The 24,251-nt window shown below is 40.8% G+C and overlaps 1 protein-coding gene across 1 annotated transcript in view; it reads right to left on the reverse strand.

Moving 5' to 3' along the window:
• Positions 1-24,251, reverse strand: part of MYO3B (myosin IIIB) — a 210,217-nt gene that overhangs the window by 116,708 nt on the left and 69,258 nt on the right. The window contains 11 exon segments of the mRNA XM_044418298.1: positions 483-636; positions 1,457-1,604; positions 2,460-2,670; positions 2,803-2,929; positions 4,649-4,763; positions 6,064-6,162; positions 8,276-8,478; positions 9,262-9,345; positions 11,332-11,436; positions 12,982-13,098; positions 15,175-15,271. Of these exon segments, the coding sequence (XP_044274233.1) occupies positions 483-636; positions 1,457-1,604; positions 2,460-2,670; positions 2,803-2,929; positions 4,649-4,763; positions 6,064-6,162; positions 8,276-8,478; positions 9,262-9,345; positions 11,332-11,436; positions 12,982-13,098; positions 15,175-15,271 (1,460 nt within the window).

A 24,251-nucleotide genomic window follows, 5' to 3' on the forward strand; every position in this document is an offset into this window, starting at 1 on the left:
AGAGCAAAATGAGCCCATTACTCACAGCACTCTTTGGAGATAATAAACCCTATCATCTAATAACTCAAAGCAGTGAAAACAATGAACTATATGGAGAAAATGCCATTCAACAGAGCTTATAAAGAACACATGCATACTTAATGGGAGTTATCCCAAAGGAGTCACTGTATTAGCGGGAATAACCCATACTGCAATAGGAAGCTAGCAGTAGCTGAACTAAAACTACTCGAAGGTACTGCTTCCAGAATGGGATGTGTTAGTGGAACTCACACAAGAGTCCTTCTAGTACAACATGTTTAGAGTTGGTAGATCACAAGTATTGGATACCACCCAATAGGTTGTCCAGACCCTCCAGATGTTAAGTACATAGACTTAAGTTTAAATAATGCAATCATATTCCTTGCTTGCTCTCTCTTGGTCTGACCTTTTTCCTTCTGAGTATACATGTGGTCATAGTTTGGAATTTCTAGAGAAGCTCATACCAACTAATGTAAGGTCCGTTGCCTGGGGAAATCGACTTTCTTCATCAAGCAGAGAAAGTAGCCCCATTGGCTTCTGGAGGAACATATCTAGGAGTGGCCTGTTGTCTTCATAGTCAACCACAGGAGCATCAATTCCTTCATTCTGATATTCCATCTAAACCATTATGAAAGTAAACAAGGTTATTCACTTTCAGAAAGCATTCTATTATTATTTTATATGAATGGAGGGCTCCACTGAGAGATTTTGCTATCTGAGGTGAAGGCAAGATGGTACCTCCCACTCTGCTCCATGTATGGAAGAACCAAGCTAGAATGGCAGTTGGGCCGTACTTCAGTACTGGTGATCCAACAGCATTCTCCACCACACCAAAGGGTGGCACAATAGCTTAGGAGTCCAAGCCAACCACATGGCACCCACATATCTGCCCTCCAGCATCCTACTGCCAGTGTCCTCCAATCTGTTGCTTGAGATGGCTTCCTCACTTGGCCTGATGGTAGAACCAGTCATGAAATACTTGCAAAGATGATAAACTACTGTAAAGAATATTTTTGCAAACAAAAGGAAATGTCACTCTTTTCAAGACATCTTCATTTGTTTAACTTCTGGATGTTCATATAATCAAAGTTCATAGTGTTGCAATTTTGCATAAGATTTATGTAAGAGGGTTGCCATCAAATAAACGTTTTTGCAAACACTTAGGTGAAATATCCTACTAGCATGCCAAACCCGAACTTTTAGGTCCAATGCCAGTGGAAGTATCATATGAAGTTATTCTTTCCTGAATGAAGTTGCATGTGGTAAAAGCATTTATTTTCAAAGATGTGACAAATAATCCCATATAGAGGAAGGGATGAATTAATAAGAAAACTTCTTAGAGAAAAGTCACCTTCTCTTATTCACTTGCCTCACAAGCCCCGGATCTAGCCTATAGAATTCCCACAGTAGCAACCAACTCCAATAATGGAAAATTTACCTGCTCAAGTGCAAAGATGTGCTGATTGAAATAAAATTGGATCTGCTCATTTGCAATGTTTATGCACAGCTGTTCAAATGAGTTCCTTGTGAAGTTCTCAAAGCCAAAAATATCCAGTATTCCAACATTCATTCCATTTTCAGAGTTACTAGATGGAAAAACAAACAAAATGCACAATTGAACCATCTTTCAAAACCAAGGTAATATTGATGTCCAGAATAAGGTCTAAAACTAAACTTTAGTCTGAGCCTGGTCTAGTCAAAGCTCAGTTTTATAATCTGCAAGCTTAGCCCTAAAACCTGTTATATTTATTTTTTGTGATTTACTGTTATCTTTTTATTATTACAACTTGCTTTGAAAACAAGGGAAAACTGAGATACTAAATAAAATAAAAATTTGCTTCAGAATCAAGACCTAAAAATATTTCAAAAAAAGCTTTGTAATCCATAAAGCACTTTAGCTTTCATGTGTGCAGATAAATCAGGTTAGGTTGCATTTAGTAACCATCTCCAGTGAGAATGCCATCTTATATATTTGTATAGCATAGCCTTATAATTCAAAGAGCTTCAGGGTATAATTGTATGTTTAGAATAAAGAAAATCTAGAACTCTCAGCATGCCTTAGCCAGTGTGCCTGGCTGTGAATTGCTAGGAGCTGTAGGACTTTTTTTCCATTTAAACATATATAAGATTGTGCCCTCAGTTAGTTTTCTGTCTTGAAATGGACTAACTTTAAAAATGTTATTTTGTGATGAGTATATACCCAAATATCTTCTCAAGGAACTGATGGAATTTTAACCTCACACACTGATCCCACTAACCAACTAGGATAAATCCCAGTCACCTCTTTGAAAGCACTGGAATTATCTCCCTGGAAACAAAGATGCAGTATCACAGCACGAAAGCTATTATCTAAAACAAGTTTCTCCTATAAAATAAAAAGAAAGATATAGACATGGATGAAACCACCAGCACCCATGCTGTTTACTGATGTGTTAACTTGCCATATATTTTTATCAGGCTGCAACAGGGTATTAATGCGATTTACAATCCAGCTGAAGAGTCGGCCGTAAAGTGCCTTTGACATGGCATCACGCACATCTGCTGCCTTGTCCACAGTGTTTGTCCGGATAATTGTCTCACCCCGTGTTACCACGCAATGTGAGGTAAGAGCTTCCTGAAGTTCTTCTGAGCCAATACTCAGCAGTGCAGCAGCTGAAAGATTGCACAAGCATGCCATGAGACTGAGGCTGCTTACACTGGCAGCCATCTTGTTTAAAACTGGATTTTCTTATGCATATTCTGGCAGTATCTTTAAGCACAATTAGACTTTTAAGAAATATTTACCATTATCTAAGGCTTCAGCATTGGGCACTTCACTTTTATCTGTTTGGTGCTGGGAGGAAATGGCAGCAAATTCGATGTTTCCTGTATTTAAGATTCCAGCCAGAATTCGATATACTGAGTGAACTTCCTACAAGCAAGAGGAATGACAACCTTTAAGGCCAGAATTCTGGAGTCCAAACACACTCCATGGTAATATGACCTCGCTGTTCTGTCCTGTGGAAACTGTTTATATCCTCTGGTCCAGAAGTACAGATAGGTCCTCTATCGGAAGGGCTATTCAGCCTGGTGTTAATATAAAGAGCCATCTAAGGGAAAGCTGGGCCTTCAAGTTGCCCATCAACAGCATCTAGGCAGCAGGCTAAGCAAGGCACACAGGTAACCTGTCACTGTCTTCCACCCTATGGTGAGATGCACTATATTCCTTTCTAAATTATTACATTTGTTTCTGAATTTGCATTTGCTTTTTTTATATCAGTGTCCTCTTTGGTTTTCTTTATGACATGTTACCTTCCTTTTTGTTTTTAAATTATCCATACATGTCACTCAACAGCTGGCCATGCAGTCCCTACTGAATGCATCCAGCTTGTAGAGGTTCCATAATATACCCTTGAGACCTAATTGCCCAGGATTATTACAAAAGTTGGGAGTAGAGGCACAAAGGTGGCCACACAGTGAATTATCAGCCCATTTGTCTGTGAGATCCAGATCCAGTAGCATTGCTTGCTTCTTCAAGGCCCACTTTCCATAACCTACAGCAGGGGTGTTGTGCATGCACATTTTGGCAAGCTTCCCAGGCATACATGACAAGAGGTGCTGAAACATTTTCAGCCTGAGGACCAAATTCCATTTTGGAGACACTCGCAGAAGCTGCATTCTGCTGCAAGGTGGGAATGAAGACAAAAGGGTTAGGGCCCAAAACACCCAAATATATTAGTATGGCTTGCTTAAAGCGCTTGCTGCCAATAACTAATAGTTAGGAGAGGCATTTTGGCCTTTAGAAAGAGGGAAGCTGCACAAAAGCCAGAAAGCCACGTAATGACTGGGGTCAGGGGGAAGAGTGGGGCTGTCCGGGAAAACTTGGAAACCAAATCTGGATCCCAAGCAGGCTAGATTTAGTTTCTAGACATGTTCTGCACCCTGATATGCATAGACACCTGGAAAACTAGATGGGCCAAAGCCAAACCAGGCCAAGCACAGAAAGGATTTGTTGCAATTAGGGAAACCATGAGTTACAACATGTTCAGGTGGCTCAGGGACAGAACTCAGAAAGAATCTGATTACTTACGGGTAACATCTGGCAGAATCATGAGCTTATTAGTTTATCAGACCTCATTTCCTGTTTCTGACAGAACACAACCAGCTGGTAAAATGCCCAGTTATGGCATAAGAAATTCTTAGTGGACTGAACTCCTTTTGCCCCAGAAGTAGCATTCTGGCTTGCTGGCCTAAATGCTAACTATATCATTCTGTGCCTGCTCTGACCTCTTAGCTTCAGCTCTCTGCCTTTCCTTCTCTAGACATGCATTTATTCTAATTCAGTGTAGCAGCAGGGCTGTGGTCACATCTTCCTTGTGCAGGAAAGACAAAGATACTCGATCAGCCAAACTGACAATAAAGTGGACAACAACAAAACGTAATTTAAAATGTGAATATATGTTTAACTGAATAGAATTGGGCTTCAGCCTAGTACCCATGCACAGCTGCTTGCAAACCAAATATCGAAGAAATACAAATAATTCTTCCACAAGCCCAAACCTGTATTAAATTTGCCACACAAAAATAACAATCAAGTTTTTAAAGCAAGACCATTATCTTTCTGTTACCAAAACGAAAAGGTATCACTTACCTCATCAGTAAACCCTATGATCCTAAAGCAATGTTGAATTGCTTCAAACTGTGTGCCATAGGATTCTTTGCTAATAATATCTTGCATCACCCTTCCAGTGTCATTATCAATATACCTAAATACAATGGGACAACTGAAATCAGTTCGTGATTTCTGAAAAGAAAGTTATGGAGACTGAAAGCAAACCCAACAGAGCCAGATGTCTTTTTTGATCATCTCATCTGTACAAGCTCATTGGGGGTACTCAGAGGAGAAAACATTTTGCACGCACTCAGAGACACACTCACATTTTTCATTCCATCATTTCCCAAAAGGCTGATCTATGGAATGGAACAAGGGCTTGAGGCTGAGGTATGGTGGAGATAAAACATGCTGGACCTGGTTAGTTAATATGGACTAATTCCAGTACCTGCATTTTTGGATTCTCGTTAACTGTGTGGCTATGGGGACTGCCATGGTGAGCACCTGAACTTCAAAATTTACCACTGCCCCACTAGCAGAGTGATAGATAAAGTGTGCCCCATCCCCCCCACCTCACCTCACCTCACCTCCCCAAGAAACTAGATAGCGAACACCATCAGTGCTGCTTCTCTCTCTCTCTCTCTCTCTCTCTCTCTCTCTCTCTCTCTCTCTTTTCCCATATAGATAAATAGTTAACAGTTGCTCCAAAGGTATAAGCAAAGCACTGTATAAGACTGAAATTGGCTTAAGACCGAAATTTCCTTTTCTGAAACTAAGTGGTGCAGCCCTCCCTGGGGATTCAATATGTCTGCAAAATGCATAGAGATACATTTAAACTTCCTTACCTTCCTAAGACAATTGATCCAATTCTAGTTGTATTTAGGGTGGACTCATTGAACTGAACTTTTAAATTTTAGTAATATTGGATACATCTACCACTACTAGCACCAGCACCAGAAATCAATAGGACCAGCAAATTTCAAGCTGTCTGGGTGCCATTATATTCAAAGAGGGATTTATAAATGATAAAATGAGACAAGAGAAGGGGCACAATGTTGACAAACTAGACTATCCAAAGACAAATTTTGTTCTAGTATGCTAATTACCTAAACAATTATGTGCCCTTTTAAAACCATTCATTTGTGTTTATTTGCGTAATGCTAACACATACCATTAACTTAGCAATAAATTATTTTAGAAAGCAGGTGATATCCAAGACAGTGGGAAAATTATAACAGATACTTTTTATTTTTGATTCATGTAGTTTGAACAAGTTTAAATCATAAAATTCCTTATTGTCTTATCCACTTTTGTACTTGAGGAGATTACAAAGGATCCTTAAATTCTGGGGAAGGATTAAGGTTGATTCTAAAGGATCACAGTGAAAGCAGGAGCAAATCAGTAGCCAATTATGGCAGGCATTAAGAACAAATCAGCAAATCAGTAGAAGTTACCTGGGTGGATTTTTCTCTGGAAGCTTATATTCAAAGAGTTTCTTCTGGTGATAAAGGCCAGCATAAATATAATAAAATATATGGAAGTTTTTCTCTCCTCTGTTAAAGAAAAGCAAGCTATTATAAGGCAAATAAACATAAGCTGTGGTTTGGCATGCTTGTGAAGAGCAAGCTCAGGACATATGCTGTCTGGCAACAAAAACATACCCAGCAATAATAAATATCTAATGTATTGTTCTATTTATTTACAGGCTGTCTATCCCACTCCATGTCCAATACTATTCCCAAGTTGGGAACAATAAAAATAAAATTAAAAACTTTAAATATGTCCAATGTTTGCAACAATACTGTAGCTGGCCTGTCAAGGAAATAATGTTTAAATAAAACTGTTTAAAGCAGAAATCCAAAACAAAATAACATCAGTAACAGCATATAAATATATTATGAACCACCATCACTCTCAGCTGCCATTTAAAACATCTGGAGAGCAACAAATTAGAGAAGGCTGATATTGTGTAAACCCATTCTGGCAACAGTGCTGAATGGTAAGCCCTCTCCTATAATTCAGTTTGCCTGAGCTAGAAGTTGTGACTTATTAAGAAGTTCCATGGTGGGATTAAGACCAGGCTTGCAGGCTTGCACAGCACTCTAAGCCGTCATGGATTGTCACCATGGGTTGTTGCAGGACAGCTTGTCATGACATCTGAACCCAGAGCAGTTTTTCCATTGCCTGTTGTTTTCCACAAACAGTATGAGAACCCATGGTTTCTTTGCCTCATAACTATCATTATATTTGACAGCTAGCAACAGAGACCAGCAGAGAAACAAAAAGGGAAAGAGGCAAAGGCAGCTGCATTATGCTAGAGAAGCTGCATTCCAGCCCGGTGGCATTACTTTGGGAGTACATGAAGCAGTCTTTTAAAAAAAACAAAGTGTTGACTAGGCAGGGAAGTGCCAAAGCAAAGGATGGGATTGACAAGGTCATTGACAAAAGGGGAGTTTTGCTACAGTGGGCTAAATAGTGGACAGATTATCTTTTGCTCTTGTGCACTTGCACAAGATCCTGGTATTTTTAAAATGCATTGAACAGTTATGAAATCTGAATTGATTGGCTAGAATCCAATATCACATGTGTGGACTTTTGCTCGTACAACAGGACCTCTTCTTTCACACTTCAGCCCAGTCTCAAGATTTGCTTCAAAATTTGTGTAGCCATGCTGGCTGGGCATTATGGGAGTTGCAGTCCAACACATCTGGAAAGCACCAGTTTGGTGTAGAACAGCACAGACTATCTGAGGCCCAGGTGGAAAGAAACTGAAATTCATGTTCAGTTTCACTCCTAGACTAAAAGAGTGTTTCTGATTCATAGAAAAAGAGCTCTGCATGGGATGGGGATTGCAGATTCCAAGTTTCAAAATCCTTGCCCATCACCAATGTTCCGAGGGTGATATTAAGCAAACGGCTATCATTTTCTGAATCATGCACCTCACACAGTTATTGTTATGGCAAAAGTTTGCTCACAACTCTCTAGAGAAAAGGCAGGACACAACTAATTGAACATTAAAAGCCACTTGACTTGCTGTAAACAGGATTGGGACAAGACTGCATCATAGAACTCTGCCTGATTCTGCAAGAAATTGTCGTTATATCTGATCCAGTGGGGACTTCTGGGTCTTACTACTTAAGATTTTACTCTCAGACACTTTCTTCATTAATGCAATGGGAGCCGACTTCATAAAAACATCAGCAATTGCAGGGCACACAGTGCCATAATCATATCCCATATATAGGTGTGTTTTATTAGACACTGCATTGCCAAGTTCTACCCTGTTTTCCTTCCTGTTGAGATGATGTTCTTAGTAACTGCTACCATACTTACAAAACTCATTATGAGCTGAGGTACCACTTTCGAGTCCTTTAGAAGAAATTTACGATACATTTATTCTTAGTGGCCTTTTCCTCAGAGTATCAGGGGGCTTCTTAATGGAAATCGTTTCCATTTGTGACTGATTTTGATGTTTGCATTTGGTTTTGGGCTTATTGTTTTGTTCAGTTATTAAGCTGTTAATTGCATTTTAATTGTGTATTCATGATGTATGAACTTTATGAGCCAGTTTGAGAGGCCTTAGAAGCACTTTCCAATAGATAAAGAAGTAAAACAGCTAAAAACAAACAAAAACATTTCATGTGAAACTGCCCAATTTATACCTACACTGCTTGTTTGATGACTCTGGATTTTTCTAGCAGATATTCTGAGATTTTTGCTCCCATTACAGCCCCTGTTGGTGTAAACATCATTTCCAGGTATTTCCCAAAACGACTGGAGTTGTCGTTGATAGCAGTGCAGGCATTCCCAAAGGCTTCAACTAGTGGGTTCACTTGGAGGATCTTCTCCCGCAAAGCACGATTGCTGGCCTTCACAGACAAAACAGGGCACATGGAAAGTCCCAGCAAAATAGGTATCATTTGTTTAGTTAAAACCTTTCCACCCTTCCTTGCAGGCAGTGAACAATAAAAAATGAAAGCAATCCATTGAAAGGAAATACATTGATAAAAAAACAGCTATAACTGCAGCAAGAGGGACCCAACAAAAAAATTAACAGCAACGAACAAGCAATAACACTATAAAACAGCATTAACATGCCAGCTCAGGGGAAAAACAGAACATCTCTATTCATGTCTACTCACAGATGAGCCCTACTGAGTTTAATGAAACGTGTTTCCAGATAAGTACATATACAATGGCAGCCTAAAAGAGCATTTGCAGTGCATCTAAAAGCTAATCAGAGAGACTCATCTGGTGCCTATGCTGTGATCTCTCTGGCACCAGGTGAGGGACTTGTTCACCCTTAGTTCTTCAAATCTGAAGAGAAATTTGGAAGCTCGTGCTTCTTGTTTTGACTAATCTTATCTTAGTGTTCCAACCTAGACAACCTGCAAGGATGCTTAACTGTGGTCCACTCAAGTCAACATCCAAGCATTGCTTATGAAGTTAGTTTGTTTTAGTAAACCATAGTTAGGATTAGCCACTGTTTGTCTGGTTTTGACAATAAACCTACATTTTGGTTAACTGAAAATGGCAGTGGAGGCTTCTAAGCTCCTCATACCTGCACTAGAGAAGAGGCTAAAACACTATTTAGGATTACATGCCTCACTTGACAGGATTGTTACTGAAGCTATGTGGCAGTCAATAGATACCTTTCCCAAGAAGGTGAGATGCTGCACAATGAGATGGGCACTTTCAGTCTTTCCAGCACCACTTTCCCCGCTGATGATAATGCACTGCCACACAAAATAGAGGGGAAGATGCATAGTTTACAACTCAGGGGATACACTTTAATCTCTATTTACCATTTAAGCATCTTAAACTTGACCACCCATGTAGAGTTCAGCAAATCATGCACAGCTTGAAAGAACAAAGAAAAGCCCCAAATTTGCAAACCTAACTCTCTTTAGTATACATATAAATATTCATAAGCAAGAAGCTTTCATAGATTAATGCTGTCTTCTTAGACAGATACCAAAATGTATATGTTCAATGCCCCTTGGTTAGCAGAACTCTATCATGGGAATCTTTGGAGGAAGGAAGAATACTTTTTCTTCTTGTTCCACCTTCCCCCAACATTCCCCTTTAGTCCTCAAAACTACTCCAATAGGTCAGGAATGCTTCTGAGAACTGTGTGTGTACTGTAGACTACAAGGGGATCAGTAGAAATAATCTACTCCCCTTTCCTCTAGCAGGAGCATCTACTTGATCTTTGTGAGTTTTGTGGCCAAATGGAGGACTAGAACCCAGATCTGTCAGATTCCAGTCCACCACTATACTACATTGGCTCCAAAGAGTCTCTAACTGTCTAACTATTGTGTCTAAAGGGTGACATATCTGTATTTACTTTCTAAGGTTTCTCTCACACACACACTGAATCAAGTTTACTGCACATCATGCAGAAATAGAGGAAATTTCCCAACCGAAAGCATTGTCTTTTGTTATAGTTAATTGTCATCTCTGTGTATTATACTTCATATGGAAGAGTAGTGCAAGATTGCAATCTTCAGTTTATGAAGACTCCCATTCCTGCAAGACTGTGTTCCATTTGCATTGGAATCATTGCCATATAATTGGATTTCTGCCTTCATTACAGTTATATTAGAAGTATCCAAATTATGCATGAAAATGAGCAATCACAGAGTTAATTACTCTTATTTTTATGACTTATGGCCACAGGCCTTGGCCTTGCCTCCAATGCCAACTTCGAACACATAAAAACAGACAGAAATTGTTTCCCTAGGGAGCATGCAGAATAACTACTACATGACCTGGAGGCTGAACTCCTCAGACTAGAGGCATATCTGCAATTCCAGCTGTGTGCTTACATGTGTTCTGGAAACATTACACCTAATCCTAGGAGTTGTACAGGCATAAACCAAGCCAGAAACCATTGGCAGCTGGGAAGGATAAGGACACTGAACTTAAAAGAGTGACATTTTTATTCCAGACCTTGCCTTCCATCCTCACTGATATGTGCCACAAATAAATCATCCTCAAATCCTGTCTAGTTTACCCATTTTGGCAGAGTCATGCTGGATCTTTAAGAATGCATTCGGTTTGATTTGACCTTTACTTATTTCTGAATAGGTTTTCCTATATAGGAAAGTTTGCAGCTTTTAAAAAGCAAGTTCTTCCAACAAGCCATTCCAGCAAAAAATGTGGTGAATGTTTATAGGCACTGGAAGGCTTCAGGATCCTTTTTGCTGACAGCCTCTCCCACAGATACAGAGATGGCATCAAAGGAGCTTTACCCCTCATGTTGCTCCCTGCTCAGATGGCAATTTGTGTGTGTGTGTGTGTGTGTGCGTGTGCGCACACGCAGCAGTGGGGGAGTTTCCAGGTAGGAAGGTTTAAACATTCCCTACTTGCATGCACTGGTTATAATCTACATCTGAGCCAGCCAGCTAACATGAAGGTAAAAAATAAATTTAGGATTATCTTCACCCTATGTATGTAATGTACCATGTAATTTCGCCCTGAGGCTGGCTCCAGCCCATTAGGTTTTTAGGCATGCTTTAAAAATACATATACATCTGAAAAATGTAATATTTAAAACAGTATTAGCAAGACCTCAGTGTTTGATTTTCACTGGACAAAACTCAGAATGTTCCTCACAGGTCATTTGGCCAACTACAATGCATTTCAGAAGTAAGAAACTTAGTATATTCCTTGTATTGTGCAGGAAATGCTAAGAATGTAAAAAGTGAGTGTTTTCTTACCTGGTCTTTGTTAAAAGTAATCATGCCTTGGTAAGCAGCATCTGCAGAGGCAAATATGTGGGGTGGATTTGAAGAGCGCTTCATACCATGGTAAAGCTTGGAAAACTAAACAGCAAAAGGCAGTTGAAAAAGTACAACATGTAAGCCAAGCAAACAGATGCTCCCACATAAAACACTAAAGGGACAGAAAAAGAATCCCCCAAATAAATTTTGCTTGTGCTTTTTGTGAATCTAGCTCAAATTATTTGCTCACCTAGCCTTTCCCATTAATACACCACCCTCCAGGTGTTTAGGCCTATAATTTCTATCAGTCCCAGTCAACATAACAATAGTCATGGGCGATGGAAGTTGTGGGCTAAAACATTTGGAGGGCACAAAGTTGGTGAAGACTCATCTAGTCCAATATTGTCTATCATAGTCTCTTCCACTATGGTACTTTTCAGACATGTTACACTCCAACGCACATCGACTACAAACAGATGTTGCAGGTGATGGGAGTTATAGTCTAGCTTATCAAGAAGGGGAACCTGGTCTACTCAACCTGGCAATAGCTCTTTGGGAAAAAAAGGCTTTTTGACCCAATACTTTAACTGGAAATGTCCAATGATCCCAAGTTGTCACTTGCTGCTTAGGTGGATTCTGTATCCAGGAGCACTTCCCATCAGCTTTGGCGGATTTATCAGCTGCATCCCTACTTGGATGAGTGTAGCCTTGCTACGGTTATCCAAGTGCTAGTAATCACCCACTTGGATTACTGCAATGTGCTCTACTTGGGGCTGCCTTTGAAAATGGGCCGCACGTTGCAACTTGTCCAAAATTGGGCAGCTTACCTGCTGACAAAGACTGGCACTTGTGAGCATATCATGCTGGTCTTAGGCAGGCTACATTGCCTGCCAGTTTCCATGTGGGTCCAATTCAGAGTGCTCATGATAACATACAAAGCCCTAAACAGCTTGGGGCTTTTCTCCATATATGCCTATCTGCTCAGTGCAGTCATCATCTGAGACCCTCCTCTGTATCCCTCCCCCCAGTGAAGTGAGGGGGGAGTTTGCAAGGAAGAGGGCCTTCTCTACTATCCAAATAGGGAACTCGATCTCGTAAGAGATTAGGTTAGCGTCTGCTTTATATTCCATTAGATGCCAATTAAAGACATTTTCATTTCATTTCAACTGTTAACAACAACAATTTCTTGTTTTTAAATTATTGTTCTATTATTGGTTGTTGCATGAATTGTTCTCATATGTTATATGAGTTATAACAGTTGATTTTACTGATTATGTTGTAAGCCACCCAGAAAAAACTTATGGCTAATAGGGCAGCATATACAATGAATAAATAAAGAAAGATGGAATCCAGGTCTTTCTTCAAACAAAGATCTACAGCTGAGCTATGCCACCCTTTGTTTTTTAGGCCCCGTTAGACATTTTGCAGCAACAAAAAATGTTCTACCCATAAAGGTAGCCCAAACATCTTTTAAAATAAATTTAAGAGGCAAGGGAAGTATTGGGGCAACTGTTCTTCAGAAATTTATGTCCTTTATCTAAAATGCATTTTTAGAGAGAATTCTGTTCAACTGATTTTCATAACAAAAATAAAATTATGTAAAATATTTAGCATATTTAAAAAACAAAACTGTAGGATCTTTCTTACCTGTGGAGAATATATGCTAAGATTCTGGAAGGGGTTTAAGGCTATTAAGATATCTCCAACATACGTATAAATTTGTAAGTCCGCATAGCGCTTCTGCAATTGATGAATAATTGTATCCTGAAATGATTACAAATTGTAGAGTTCAGCAGTATTTCTGCAGACAGGAAATTCACTGCAACTAAGTACATCAAATGCATGAAAAAATAAGTGATAATCTTACATGTGATTCATTCACATTAAATACAGATGTCACTATATCACACCCATTCTTTTCATGGACTCATATCTGTCCTTAAGGTGAAACTATAATTATGCTAGGTTAAAAGCAATAAGCTTGTTTATCAACTTATAGTTATTGTATAGTTTGGGGAAATAAATTGTAGATGTGCTAATGCCCAAATATACACTGGAAATATAAAGACACAATGAAAATATATTTAACTTTCTGTTGTTCTTGTCGCTTAACTTTCTAGACAATGCCCATAACATTAAGCTAAATTGCTTTGTAGAAACACAAAACTGTATGATATTTTGCTTACAATTACAGTTTTTTTTAACCTAAGGCTCAAATCAAGCCAATGTAAAGCACTTTTACATGCCATTAATTTCCAATCAATTGCCCACTGAAATCTGTTTTCACAAAAATGTGCTTAACTTTGGAAAGATTGAAGTCTTAGTTTCCTCTCTACTAATACAAAAGGAAAACTGGAGAGAGCTATCAATTCTAATATTTTTCTATAATGTTTGTAGATCTATTTTTCTTTTTTAATAGCCCTATTCTCATTGGGATTTTTAAAAAGAGCACAAATTATGAAAATTAAATTCCCCCATATGCCTTTCTTAGATAAGAATGAATGAGTGCTTCTTGCATTACACATTTGACCTGGTCTAACAATTCACTACTCTGCAGGGATGTTGGGTGTACTGAGCAGTTCCTCCTCCTCAAAGCAACTATGGAACATGACAGCTCAGTACACAAAGAAACCCATAAGCATTGCTCTTTCATCTGAATGAGGATTCAGAAACCTGGGCAGACTCTTCTGTGTAGGTAACAATGGAATCCTGAGAAGATTGACTAGCAGGAAGATAACTCATAGAGCCAATGTCACATGCTGGTATCTCAGTCATTCTGGTGGCAGCTGTATTCTCATGTATTAAAATCACAGTTGTCATATGAAGCAAGAGTCTTGAATTGCAGCATGGGCAGGCAGGAGGGGTAGCTAAACTCTCCCTCTCTTGTTCTTTCCCTCCCAGAATCACTGCACCTCCATGGGTACTCCTCAGTACTGCCCTACTCTGCTCCCTCAGGAGGAAAATGAGAGCCAGTGTAGTTTAATGGTTAGAGTGCTGGACTGGAACTTGGGAGGCCTTCCCTCAGCCATGAAGCTCACTGGGTGCCTTTGGGCCAATCACTGGGTGCCTTTGGGCCAGTCTCAATCTAACCCACCTCACAGAACTGAGGATAAAACAGAGGGAAACGAATGAGAGGTCTATAAAGGTAAAGGTGGACTTATTTCTCAATGAGGTGAGCCCACTCGGTTTTATAAATGAGCTGAAATTACCAAGACTTTGCAGAGAGAGCCCATATCTACTCCTTTCTCGTTTCAACAGGCAAAGTCAGGTGAGATATGAGTGTGAGGAGGGAAAGATACCACAACTCTGGAGAAAAGGAGGAGGAAAGGAAGGAGATGGGACATCCATGTAGCATGGACTGGGCTCTTTCTTTCTCTTCGCATACCTGCTAAATTGCCATGTGTTTCCCTTGCATATGTGAAATATCAATGAAGTTGAAATTAACTAGTTTATAAAGGTGGAAAGTGAATGTACAATTGCTGTATTTATTATAAATATATATGTTTCTAATGACTGTTGCACAAATGGAAATTGATTATGAAAGATATACAATCTAATCTTGAAGTTCAGAAAACTGGAATACTCATTGTAGCAAGCTCAAATAATAATGTAATTTACCCCCTCCATTATCTGGTTCCCCCGTGTAACAGAACCATCTAAATGCTCAAAATATAAATGAACCTATAATAGGAGATTATAATCCTGTGACATATGGGTGGCTCCCCCACAATATGTCAGAAAAATATATAATTAACTTGGTGACATGGAGATATTAGTACAAAGAAAAGGCAAGAGCAGGCAGAAAGATCACTGTTCATTCTCAGGATAACCATATCTTACCTCATCCAGGACTTCAAGGTTTACCATATCATCATCTGGAGAATATTTGTCAGCTGCATCGACACGATATGGTCTTCGAGTGTGTATTCGCTCATGCCTGTGAAAATATCAGTTCACATGTGTGAAAACATCCTCCCCTAGAAGGCATCTATAGTAATAGTAAGGCAATAGTAATTCAGTTCACGATTGGTCTTTTCAGAGGACATGACTACACCATAGAGTGACTTGAATTCATTTAACTGCTATTCCTTTTCTCAGGGTTCTGAGAAGAGTTCCGGGAGAGGAACCAGTGATCTCCAGAAGCTTATAGTCAGCTCATCGAATTGCAATTCTACAGATTCTTCAGAAGAAACCGTTAGAATTAGACTGGAATAAAACCTATATAAATATGTTACATAGGTTGTGCAGTATGTTGTATGTTGTGTGGATAAGCACAAAAGTGGGGTAAAGAACATGTAATACAACAACAAACCACATTTGGTCATTGTAAAAATGTAAAAATGTAAAAATGTAAAAAAAATGTATGAACTGGCAGCATTAGTACATTTATCTCTTTTTAATAACATGCATTTCTTCCTTTCAGTCTGGTCATCTCAGTGGTCACCCAATTATTGTCTCTGTCAAATGAAATAAGATGATATCATGATATGTTGTATCGTCCATCCTGAGCATCATGGAATGAGATGGGCAAGAAAGAATCTCATATTATTTTACAAAAGTGAAAGTCCCTTTCAGCTCAGCTCTAAAGTTCAACATGTTACACAGAATGCTATGATAGAAATCAAATGTGGGTATAAGAACATATTGAAAAATTTCCTTGCATATACTAAATTAGCACATCTGGGATGGTGATAAACTAGTACAGCAGATATACTAGTTTACTGTCTGCAGGGAGACTGTCTTATGCAGAGGAGTATTCAAATAGTTAACTCCCACTTGCAGGCTCCAGAGGCATAGTACAGAAGTCTGCCTCCACAGTCTGCCACAGCATTCTGCGTAATGAACAGCAAGGGCTGTTTCTTTCCATTAATGTTAAATTGTGCACTGATCGTCTCTAATATGCAACACAACAGCAGTAATCAAAGTCTAAACCCCATTCATGCCACTCACTCCGCCACAGAGGACATCAGTTCTATGTGTACCCAAGGTTATTACAAGCTTGTCAGAGTTCTCCCCCAGCCTGACCTTACACACACACACACACACACACTGTGTATCCTTCACTGAAGACTATGCCAGGGGTACTGTAAGAAAAGGAAACTGCCTTTACCTTGTTACCTTGACATTTGCCAAAGCAAGTCCCCTGAGAAGTTCATTGCAAGAGCACATTTCCAAACCATACGTGTTTTAACACACTAAATCTAGAAGGGTAGCCATGTTAGTCTGCTGCTGCAAGTATCCATTAAAGCTCCTACTGGAATACTTTTATTAGGCTTCAAGGCACCACAGTATTCTTTGTCGTAAATTCCAAGAGTGTTGAAAGCCAGCTAGGAATACAGGAACAGAGGAAGCTGCCTTATACTGAGTCAGACCATTGGTCTATCTAGCTCAGTATTGTCAACACTGGCTGATAGCAGCTCTCTTGATTTCAGGCAGATCTTTTTTTCTTCTGTACATGAAGATATTGGGAATTGAACCTGGGGCCTTTTGCATGCAAAGTAAGTGCTCTGCCACTAAGCCATGGCTCTTCCCACTAAACTACATCCCCTTCTCTTTGTGGATTAAATGGCAGGCTCTAAATCACTCAGTAAGAAGCAGGGACATACTGGCCATAAATTCTGCATAATTTGATAACAGGCAAGGGATATTTGAAAATGCCAACAAACCCATGTTGGTGTTAAATGGGAAGTCCCAATTTCTGAAAGTATCAGGACCAGAAGTATTTTTTAACAGAAGCAGTAGTACAGTGCACCTTTTGTATATGCAAAAGCCCGTGAGCCTCTTATTTGTGCAACCAATATGATCAAAGCATAGAAAATAGAACAACTGCTGAGATACACCAGCACCCTGCTGGGGTACATTTCCTATTGATCCTTGGTGACACTGATAAATTGCTCCTGTGCATGACTTGCTGTGGAAAAGAATGTAGCAATCTGATGACCCTTGGGCCAACAGCATGCAACCCACACAGAACAATGCTGGGGATTTTCAGGGGAGTGAGAACTGTTTCATGCTGCGTATGACTCGATATATAATATGGCAACAGAAAAAGCACTTGGCTTTTTGTGACTGACTTGATAAATGCTGATTTCTCTGTTCCTTTCCCATACCTTTCAGTGCCTTTTGACTGGCATGCACAAAAGTGCTATTGGAATTAACTGCACAAAGCAACTGCATCAGATCAGTTCAAAATCAAAAATGTCATGGTCATGTAAAGGAAAAAATATGGTCATTCTTAGCCCCTTGCTATGCTGCTATTTGTTAATGGTTGTAGAAAAAAGTTTAATGGTTGTAGGACCCCTGCTCTACATGCAGAAGAGATCCTGCTTTGCATCCAGGGTTTAACTCCCAGCAACTGCAAGGACTGAGGCACTGCTGCCAGGCAGGGGGCAGATTCACAGGGTACAATTCAGAACGATGGATTGGATGTTGTACCACCCACCCATGATGAGCCTGACTCAGGTTCATTCTCAGGTTCATTGTGGAGGCATTGCTCTTTCTCTCCTCTTCCTTCCCCCTTCATCCTCCAGGCAGCATCCCAGGGGACACAATAGAAGAAACAAGTGCCCTCAGTCTTCTTGCCACTAAGCTGAGCTATTTTGAGATCACTGGGACTGTTACCTCCCTTACATTGTTTTGTAGAGAGCAGGAAATCCCCGGCTTCCACTTCAAGGTACCACAGAGGTACCCTGAATGGTTGGCTGGGCATGCTCATTTTTCTTTTAGTTATTATTTTTGTGTATGTGCAAATATGGTATTTTTGCAATGGGAACATTTAATGGGAGCTTTTCAAGCCTGAGTTTATTGGGATTGAAAAAGCTGGCTGTCAAGCTGGCTATCCCAATTCCTCCCCACCATTTTTTAAAAGGATATAATAGTTGTGACCAACCAAAAATGGCTCCACACCAATGTGGGCACTTGTGGAGTCACTGGCTTTGGCACTGACCAAGGCTAGCTCTGAAGAGTTGCAAGGGGTTTCCTGCTGAATGCAATACAATAGCAGTAATTCCTTCCACACCTGCTGACTGTGGATCTTTATTCACAGTGGGATCAGTCATCTGGGTTCAGATGACATGACAGCCCAGCTTGGAGAAAACAAACCCTACAACAATCCACAAGTTCTCACCATGAGTAATTTTGGGAGGACCCTCCCCCCCACATTCACAGAAGGGAACCTATGCTAGATATGACAACCAATCATTGACTGTTATTATTGGCTGGTGATTGTGTTGTGCAGACCCAGTCAGCATCAATACTAATGAGCTAGATGAGGGCTGAGAAAGCATTTTCATGTTGGGATGTTAGAGGCCACGTGCCAGTGGTGGACCAGGCTGCCATTCACTGTGCATGCAACATGTCCTCAGAAAGACCAACCACCCCTTCCTACACCATCCTCACCCACATCCTGTCCAGACGCAGCTCCACAGCTGATCAAGCCATGCTCCATTCCTCCATGCTGAAAAGGCTGCCTCCCATCTGCTGCAGAGCAGGAATAAGCCCCTTTCAGTGCTTAGCCATGGGCAGGGCTTGAGGCCCAAGCAAGAAACCTGAGAAGATGGATGATGCCATGCAAAAGCCCTTTGGCTGGATTTGGCCAGTGAGCTAGAGGAAGATGGAAGTGGATGGATACATGAAATGGATATGGACTTGATATGAAAGCGTCCAAGGACAGCAGCGCTGATGGCAAACGGAGGCCTTGGTCTGAGCCCCTGTGCTCTCTTGCTGCTCACCAGTGTTGTCTGCAGACAGCAGGGAAGGCCCCCGTTGGCCCTTCCTTAAAGAACGTGAACTTGCATTTTGTTCTATTTTGTTCTTCCAAACTCAGCACACATTGTCCCAAATAATTTCCATTCTGGATGTGAGCTTTTCTAAACTGCACTTCACAAGATGGTTATTCTTCCTGCATCTTATGATACAGGACATGAGCATTTCTCAGACATGAGTACAGATAATTTATTAATCAGAAACTGTCATTTGCCTTTTAGCAAGAGGAAAGATTTTTAGTAGGCTGTTTTTGTTATTGATAGACATATGGTACATTAATGGCTCTCAGTCTCTATTTTATTCATATTCAGTGTTTATTTTTGCCATTGAAATGCCTGTAAGCATCTCAAGAAGAAAGCATTCCTTTCAATAGAAACATGATTGCTAACGTGCATGTGTCAGGGAGATTTTAGTTTTATCTTTAACACAACATAAAAAGCATCTAAGAGCTCTCTGTTAGAGCTAGCTGTTGTGCCTGGAACTCCTCACACAGATACTGTGGGAAGCAAAGTTGACCAGCAAGAGCCTTGTACAGTACAGAATTTATTTAATTAACATAATGGAATTACAAACTGGATCACCATAATAAAGAAGATATGAATTTATTACCAATCTCTGGAAATAAACTTGAGTACTATATGGTTTATCTTCTTCAATATCCACTAGTCAGAAGATTTACCAATGGCAGAGCATCTAGAGACATTTTGGGGATAGATGAGGGTGAAGAAACTGAAACATAATTTAGATAAGAACTTAAGCAGTGCAGGTAAAAAGACAACTGCTTCGGATGGAGCATTGCAGTTGGTCCTATATGGAGTTGCAAATATGGATCTGGCCGCTAAAGCCATAAATGGTTCAGGTTCAGGTTCTTTGAATGACCATCTTCACTTATACCAACTTGCCCAAACTCTGAGATCAAGAAGTCCTGCTTGTGTGCCCACATGTCAAAGCAATGAGACTCATGGGCTCTGTGGGACTTGTTCTATTTGAAGTCCACAAAGCTTCATAATTACAGCTCTTCAAGAAGGCCTTAAATACTTACCTGTTTACCCTGCCCTGTAAGTGAGGCCTTCATTTGGTGTCATTATGTGTATAATATTATCTGGTTTTAATTGTTCATTTTGATGTTGCTATTGTTTTATTATTGTTTCCAGTAATTGTGGTTTCAAGTTTTCTATGCTACCTTGATCTCATGCCTATGTTCAGGCCATGGGGACCTGGCTGTCTGCAAGAGGCAGCAGGTGGTACCTGATCTCTACAGAGACAGCATCCTATTATTTCATCTATCTCTGTCAAAAAAATCTCATTTTGATAAGGTAAGCAAAGTCAAGCTTCTCCTGAAGAGGTGAAACTATCAGATCTACCCACGATAATGACAAGGAGTTTTTACATGCCATATCATGCTAGTTTTTTGAGACGCACTTACTCACTTCTGGCTTATCACTATAAGACTAAAAGGTTGGATTCATGTGTAGGCAAGTTTATTTACTGTATCTGGAAAGCTGTCAAAAACTCAACCCATCACATGTAATGACTTAGTTCTATGAGATGGGACTACAAAATCTCTACTGACTTGGTAAGATTACATAAAGTCATGAACGAAAGGCAGGAAAAAGCACTGGAGCCCATCTTTAAGGATCTTTTTTCCACATGATGCATCAAAACAGCACCAGGGTAGGGATACCTTGATCAAGGATTCCAATACTGGTGGCACGCCACAAACATTGCAAGATCTATTCGTGTACATTGGCGTTCTCTTACCCCTTCGGACCAGTCTGAAGATTCCTTCAGTAAAAAAACCAGAACAGAACCATAAAATACAATCCTATGCTACTGCTTTCAGACTTGGAGACCTAGGTGTACCCTGGGCCTGGAACACAGATGTAGGTGCTATGATCACTCTTTCCTTTCCGTCAGAAGAGAAAAATATTCCAGGCATGCAGAGAGTTCTTTTTAAAACTTTATTGCAATAAAGGGAACAGAAAAGAATGGTTTCCTTCCCATTTTTCTATTCACCTGAGCACATGTTCACACACCCCTTTTGAACCCTGCTCCCGGCCACTTGTTCCCTCCTCCTTTCCCCTTATTGGCTAATAGGGTACTGAGAGTTTACACTCTTTCCGCCCGCCTACTCCACCGGCCCTTCTTCCCAATCCAGCCCTGCCCCTGGTGGGCTACACTAGGCACATTTTGTTCTGCCCAGCTTGTCAATAAACAATCAGGAAGTATTTGGCCCTCCTGCCTACATGCCTGTTTCCCCATATCTTGTGCTATCTGATTTTAGCCCCTCCCCTCCTTTGGGCTAAGTAATTTTCTTTGTTACCTTTTAAATCTCTTTACTCCCTTGTTTCAGATCATCCTTTCACACCTATCACAGGGGTGGCAATTCTGTGGCTGCCATGCCTTGCACAGAGCCCCAGGGATAGGTAGAAATCAGCCCAAGTGCACAACTCCAGCCGCTTCCTGTCCCCCCACTAGCACTCTTCCTTTTTTCCCCCTCCAAGGACCAGTTGCAGCCTTGGGCAGCTGGCACAGTTCTTGTAATGCCAGCTGTGGGGACAGGCTTGGTCTTTGGAGTCCCTGCTCTGAGGTCACAGGATCTTGGAGCTGGGACTCTGAATAATCCGAATAATCTTAGGGTCTCCAGTTCAAGAATATTATCATGTTTGCTTTCCTTGCCTAATTTACCATAAAAATGTGGGCCTGCTTCATGCCAAGTTCCATCTAGATGAAAACCAGCTAGAAGTAGGAGGAAAGGGAACATTTACAGATATTGTAACTCTGTTCTCGCATTATTCTGTTCCTAGCCAATTGAAATAGAGACTTACTTAGCTTTTGGAAGCTGTTCAGCCACTGGTGAATCTCCGGGGAAAAGAACTCTGGAGAGGAGAGGTGCCCACTTAGAGTGATTCTCTAGATGCCTTTGCAATTCTAACTTGGTGCATGGATGAGTTTATGAGGCCCTTGTATTTCAATCTGGGGGCATCTTAAATTCACCGCCTTTTTAATACCAAGCCATTTCTAATGGCTGACTTGGTGTGCAAATGAACTACTTTTCTGAATAAATATAAAACTCCTGCTGTGTTTTTCCCCTTGGGCAATGGAAAATATCCATTTTATTACTAAAGGCTTAAAAAACAAACCCTAAAAGCACATGCTACTAAGGAAACTTCTTAGCCAAATATCCCTAAAAGACAAGCATTTCTCTGCTTAACCAAGAAGGGCAATACTGGGAGGCTGCATAACACTGCATTAGCATAATGTCCTTGCTGGCCTCATCCTGTGCCCTGCAAGCCTTCATTAAAAGAAATGAAATGCAATCATATTCTCACTTCACACAGATGAATTTTCAGCTTGTGGAATGTTGACTCCTGTAACACTGGAAAATTAGATACTTATGCCTGAAATTGGGCATGGGCTAAAGATGCACATGGAGGAGAATTACCAACCACAACCTGAGGAAAGTGCCTCTGTCCTTAATAGACAGACTGTGGGTGCAAAGGTGCAGTGACAGAGAAGCTGGGAGGCCAACCGGGAAGCCCACAGAGCTGAGTAAACCAGCCCCCTGTGCTGTAGAATCGAGAGGCTTGCACTGGGACAGACTGTTGATGCGCACTTCAAGTCCATCTTTGTCAGCTGTGTGGATTCAGCTAAGCTTTTGCCTAGGAAGGTTGCTGTTGCGCACATTCTAATCAATAGGGCATGATGTGGAACCACTTTCAGCCTGGGAGCAGAATCCCAATTTGGAGAGGCCAGGGGTGGGCGAAGGGGCTGTACTTCAGGACAGGGCATGAGTAAAGACAAAAGGGATGTAACACTTCCCATTTTAACTTAAAACACATATTGCTGCTAATTAAGCCTTAGGAGAGGCATCTCCATATTCCAGAATGGGGTGGAAGCGGGGACTACACAAAAGCCTGGAAACTACTGAACAATTGGGGATTCAGAGAAAGAGTGTGGGGCCAGGGGAAGGGGCATGGCCTTCTGGGGAACCCTGGAGGATTGGCATTGGGCCCTGGCCTACCTGGGTCTGGTGGAATTGAGAGCAGCAGGTTGGTTGCTGCTGTAGGGGGTGCCTGCCTTTTCTCTGTCAGTTTAGCTCAGGACAAAGCAAGCGGGCAAGTAAGCAACATTCTAAGAAACATTCGAAGTAACCCTAGGAAAGTTCCTGGGTCCAGGAGTTACCATGAGACACAGTGACACGGCAGCAGCTAGCTAGCTAGCTATTCATTTGGTACAGGACTTAATGGGAACATATCAAGTTCTTCCCTGTCTTTGACAGACCTCCTGCAAAGCCTTCTTTAGAGACAGGCTATCTAAACTGCTGCCTGGGGCATAGTGTCCAAGGAGGTATTGGCTCGGGGGAAACCTGCATAGGCTGCGTACTCAAATATCCACACAAGGTATTCAAACAAATAATACAAAAAGAGAAATGCCAGGCAGATATCTGCCAAATACAAGTCTACAGAACCTAGGATGTAAATCTCTGGACCTACATACTGGAAAGCCATCAGGTTCCAAAGTTGCAAAATGGGCTACAAAGGCAATACAAATGTGGCAAAGCTTAACAAATGGGATAGCAATGAAGATCCTCCTCATCTGGGTTCCTTTCCACCTAAGCTGTTTTTCTGAAGGTGGTATAAGGATATGGCTGCATGGGGCATGCACTTCTGCAGTACTTGCAGAAATAATCCTTGCTCTGGACTGTGTCATAGTAACTCTGGCTTGGGGCTCCTGTTTAGAACATTGCCTACACACCAGGGGAAAGTGAGTATAAGCAAGGCTGGCTCAAATAATTTTCCAGTCTGTGGTAAAGGACAAGTTGGCAATCCCCTCCGTTCCATCTACAGACCTGCAGGTGCATCTTACCTGGACACTGATGGTGGGATAATGTCCTCTACTATACCTGAAGGCAGCAGTCATGCTTAGAAGGTACAGGGCAGGTTGCCTTCTCTATACCACCCAGCATCTGCTGCCTGGGGTGACTGCCTCATGTCTAAGGATAAGTCCATCCCTTAATATAAGACAAGGCATTTGTAGACAAAGCATTTATCTTCTGCTTATCATGCCCTATTTACACTTTTATAGGGGGTTTTTAGGTGCTGTTGTGACGCTCCAGTGTCACTTCTGTGCCTATAAAGTATTTTTGTAAG

This window comes from Varanus komodoensis, unplaced genomic scaffold (assembly GCF_004798865.1).
Source record: "Varanus komodoensis strain SLA01 unplaced genomic scaffold, ASM479886v1 scaffold9, whole genome shotgun sequence".
Taxonomy (NCBI): domain Eukaryota; kingdom Metazoa; phylum Chordata; class Lepidosauria; order Squamata; family Varanidae; genus Varanus; species Varanus komodoensis.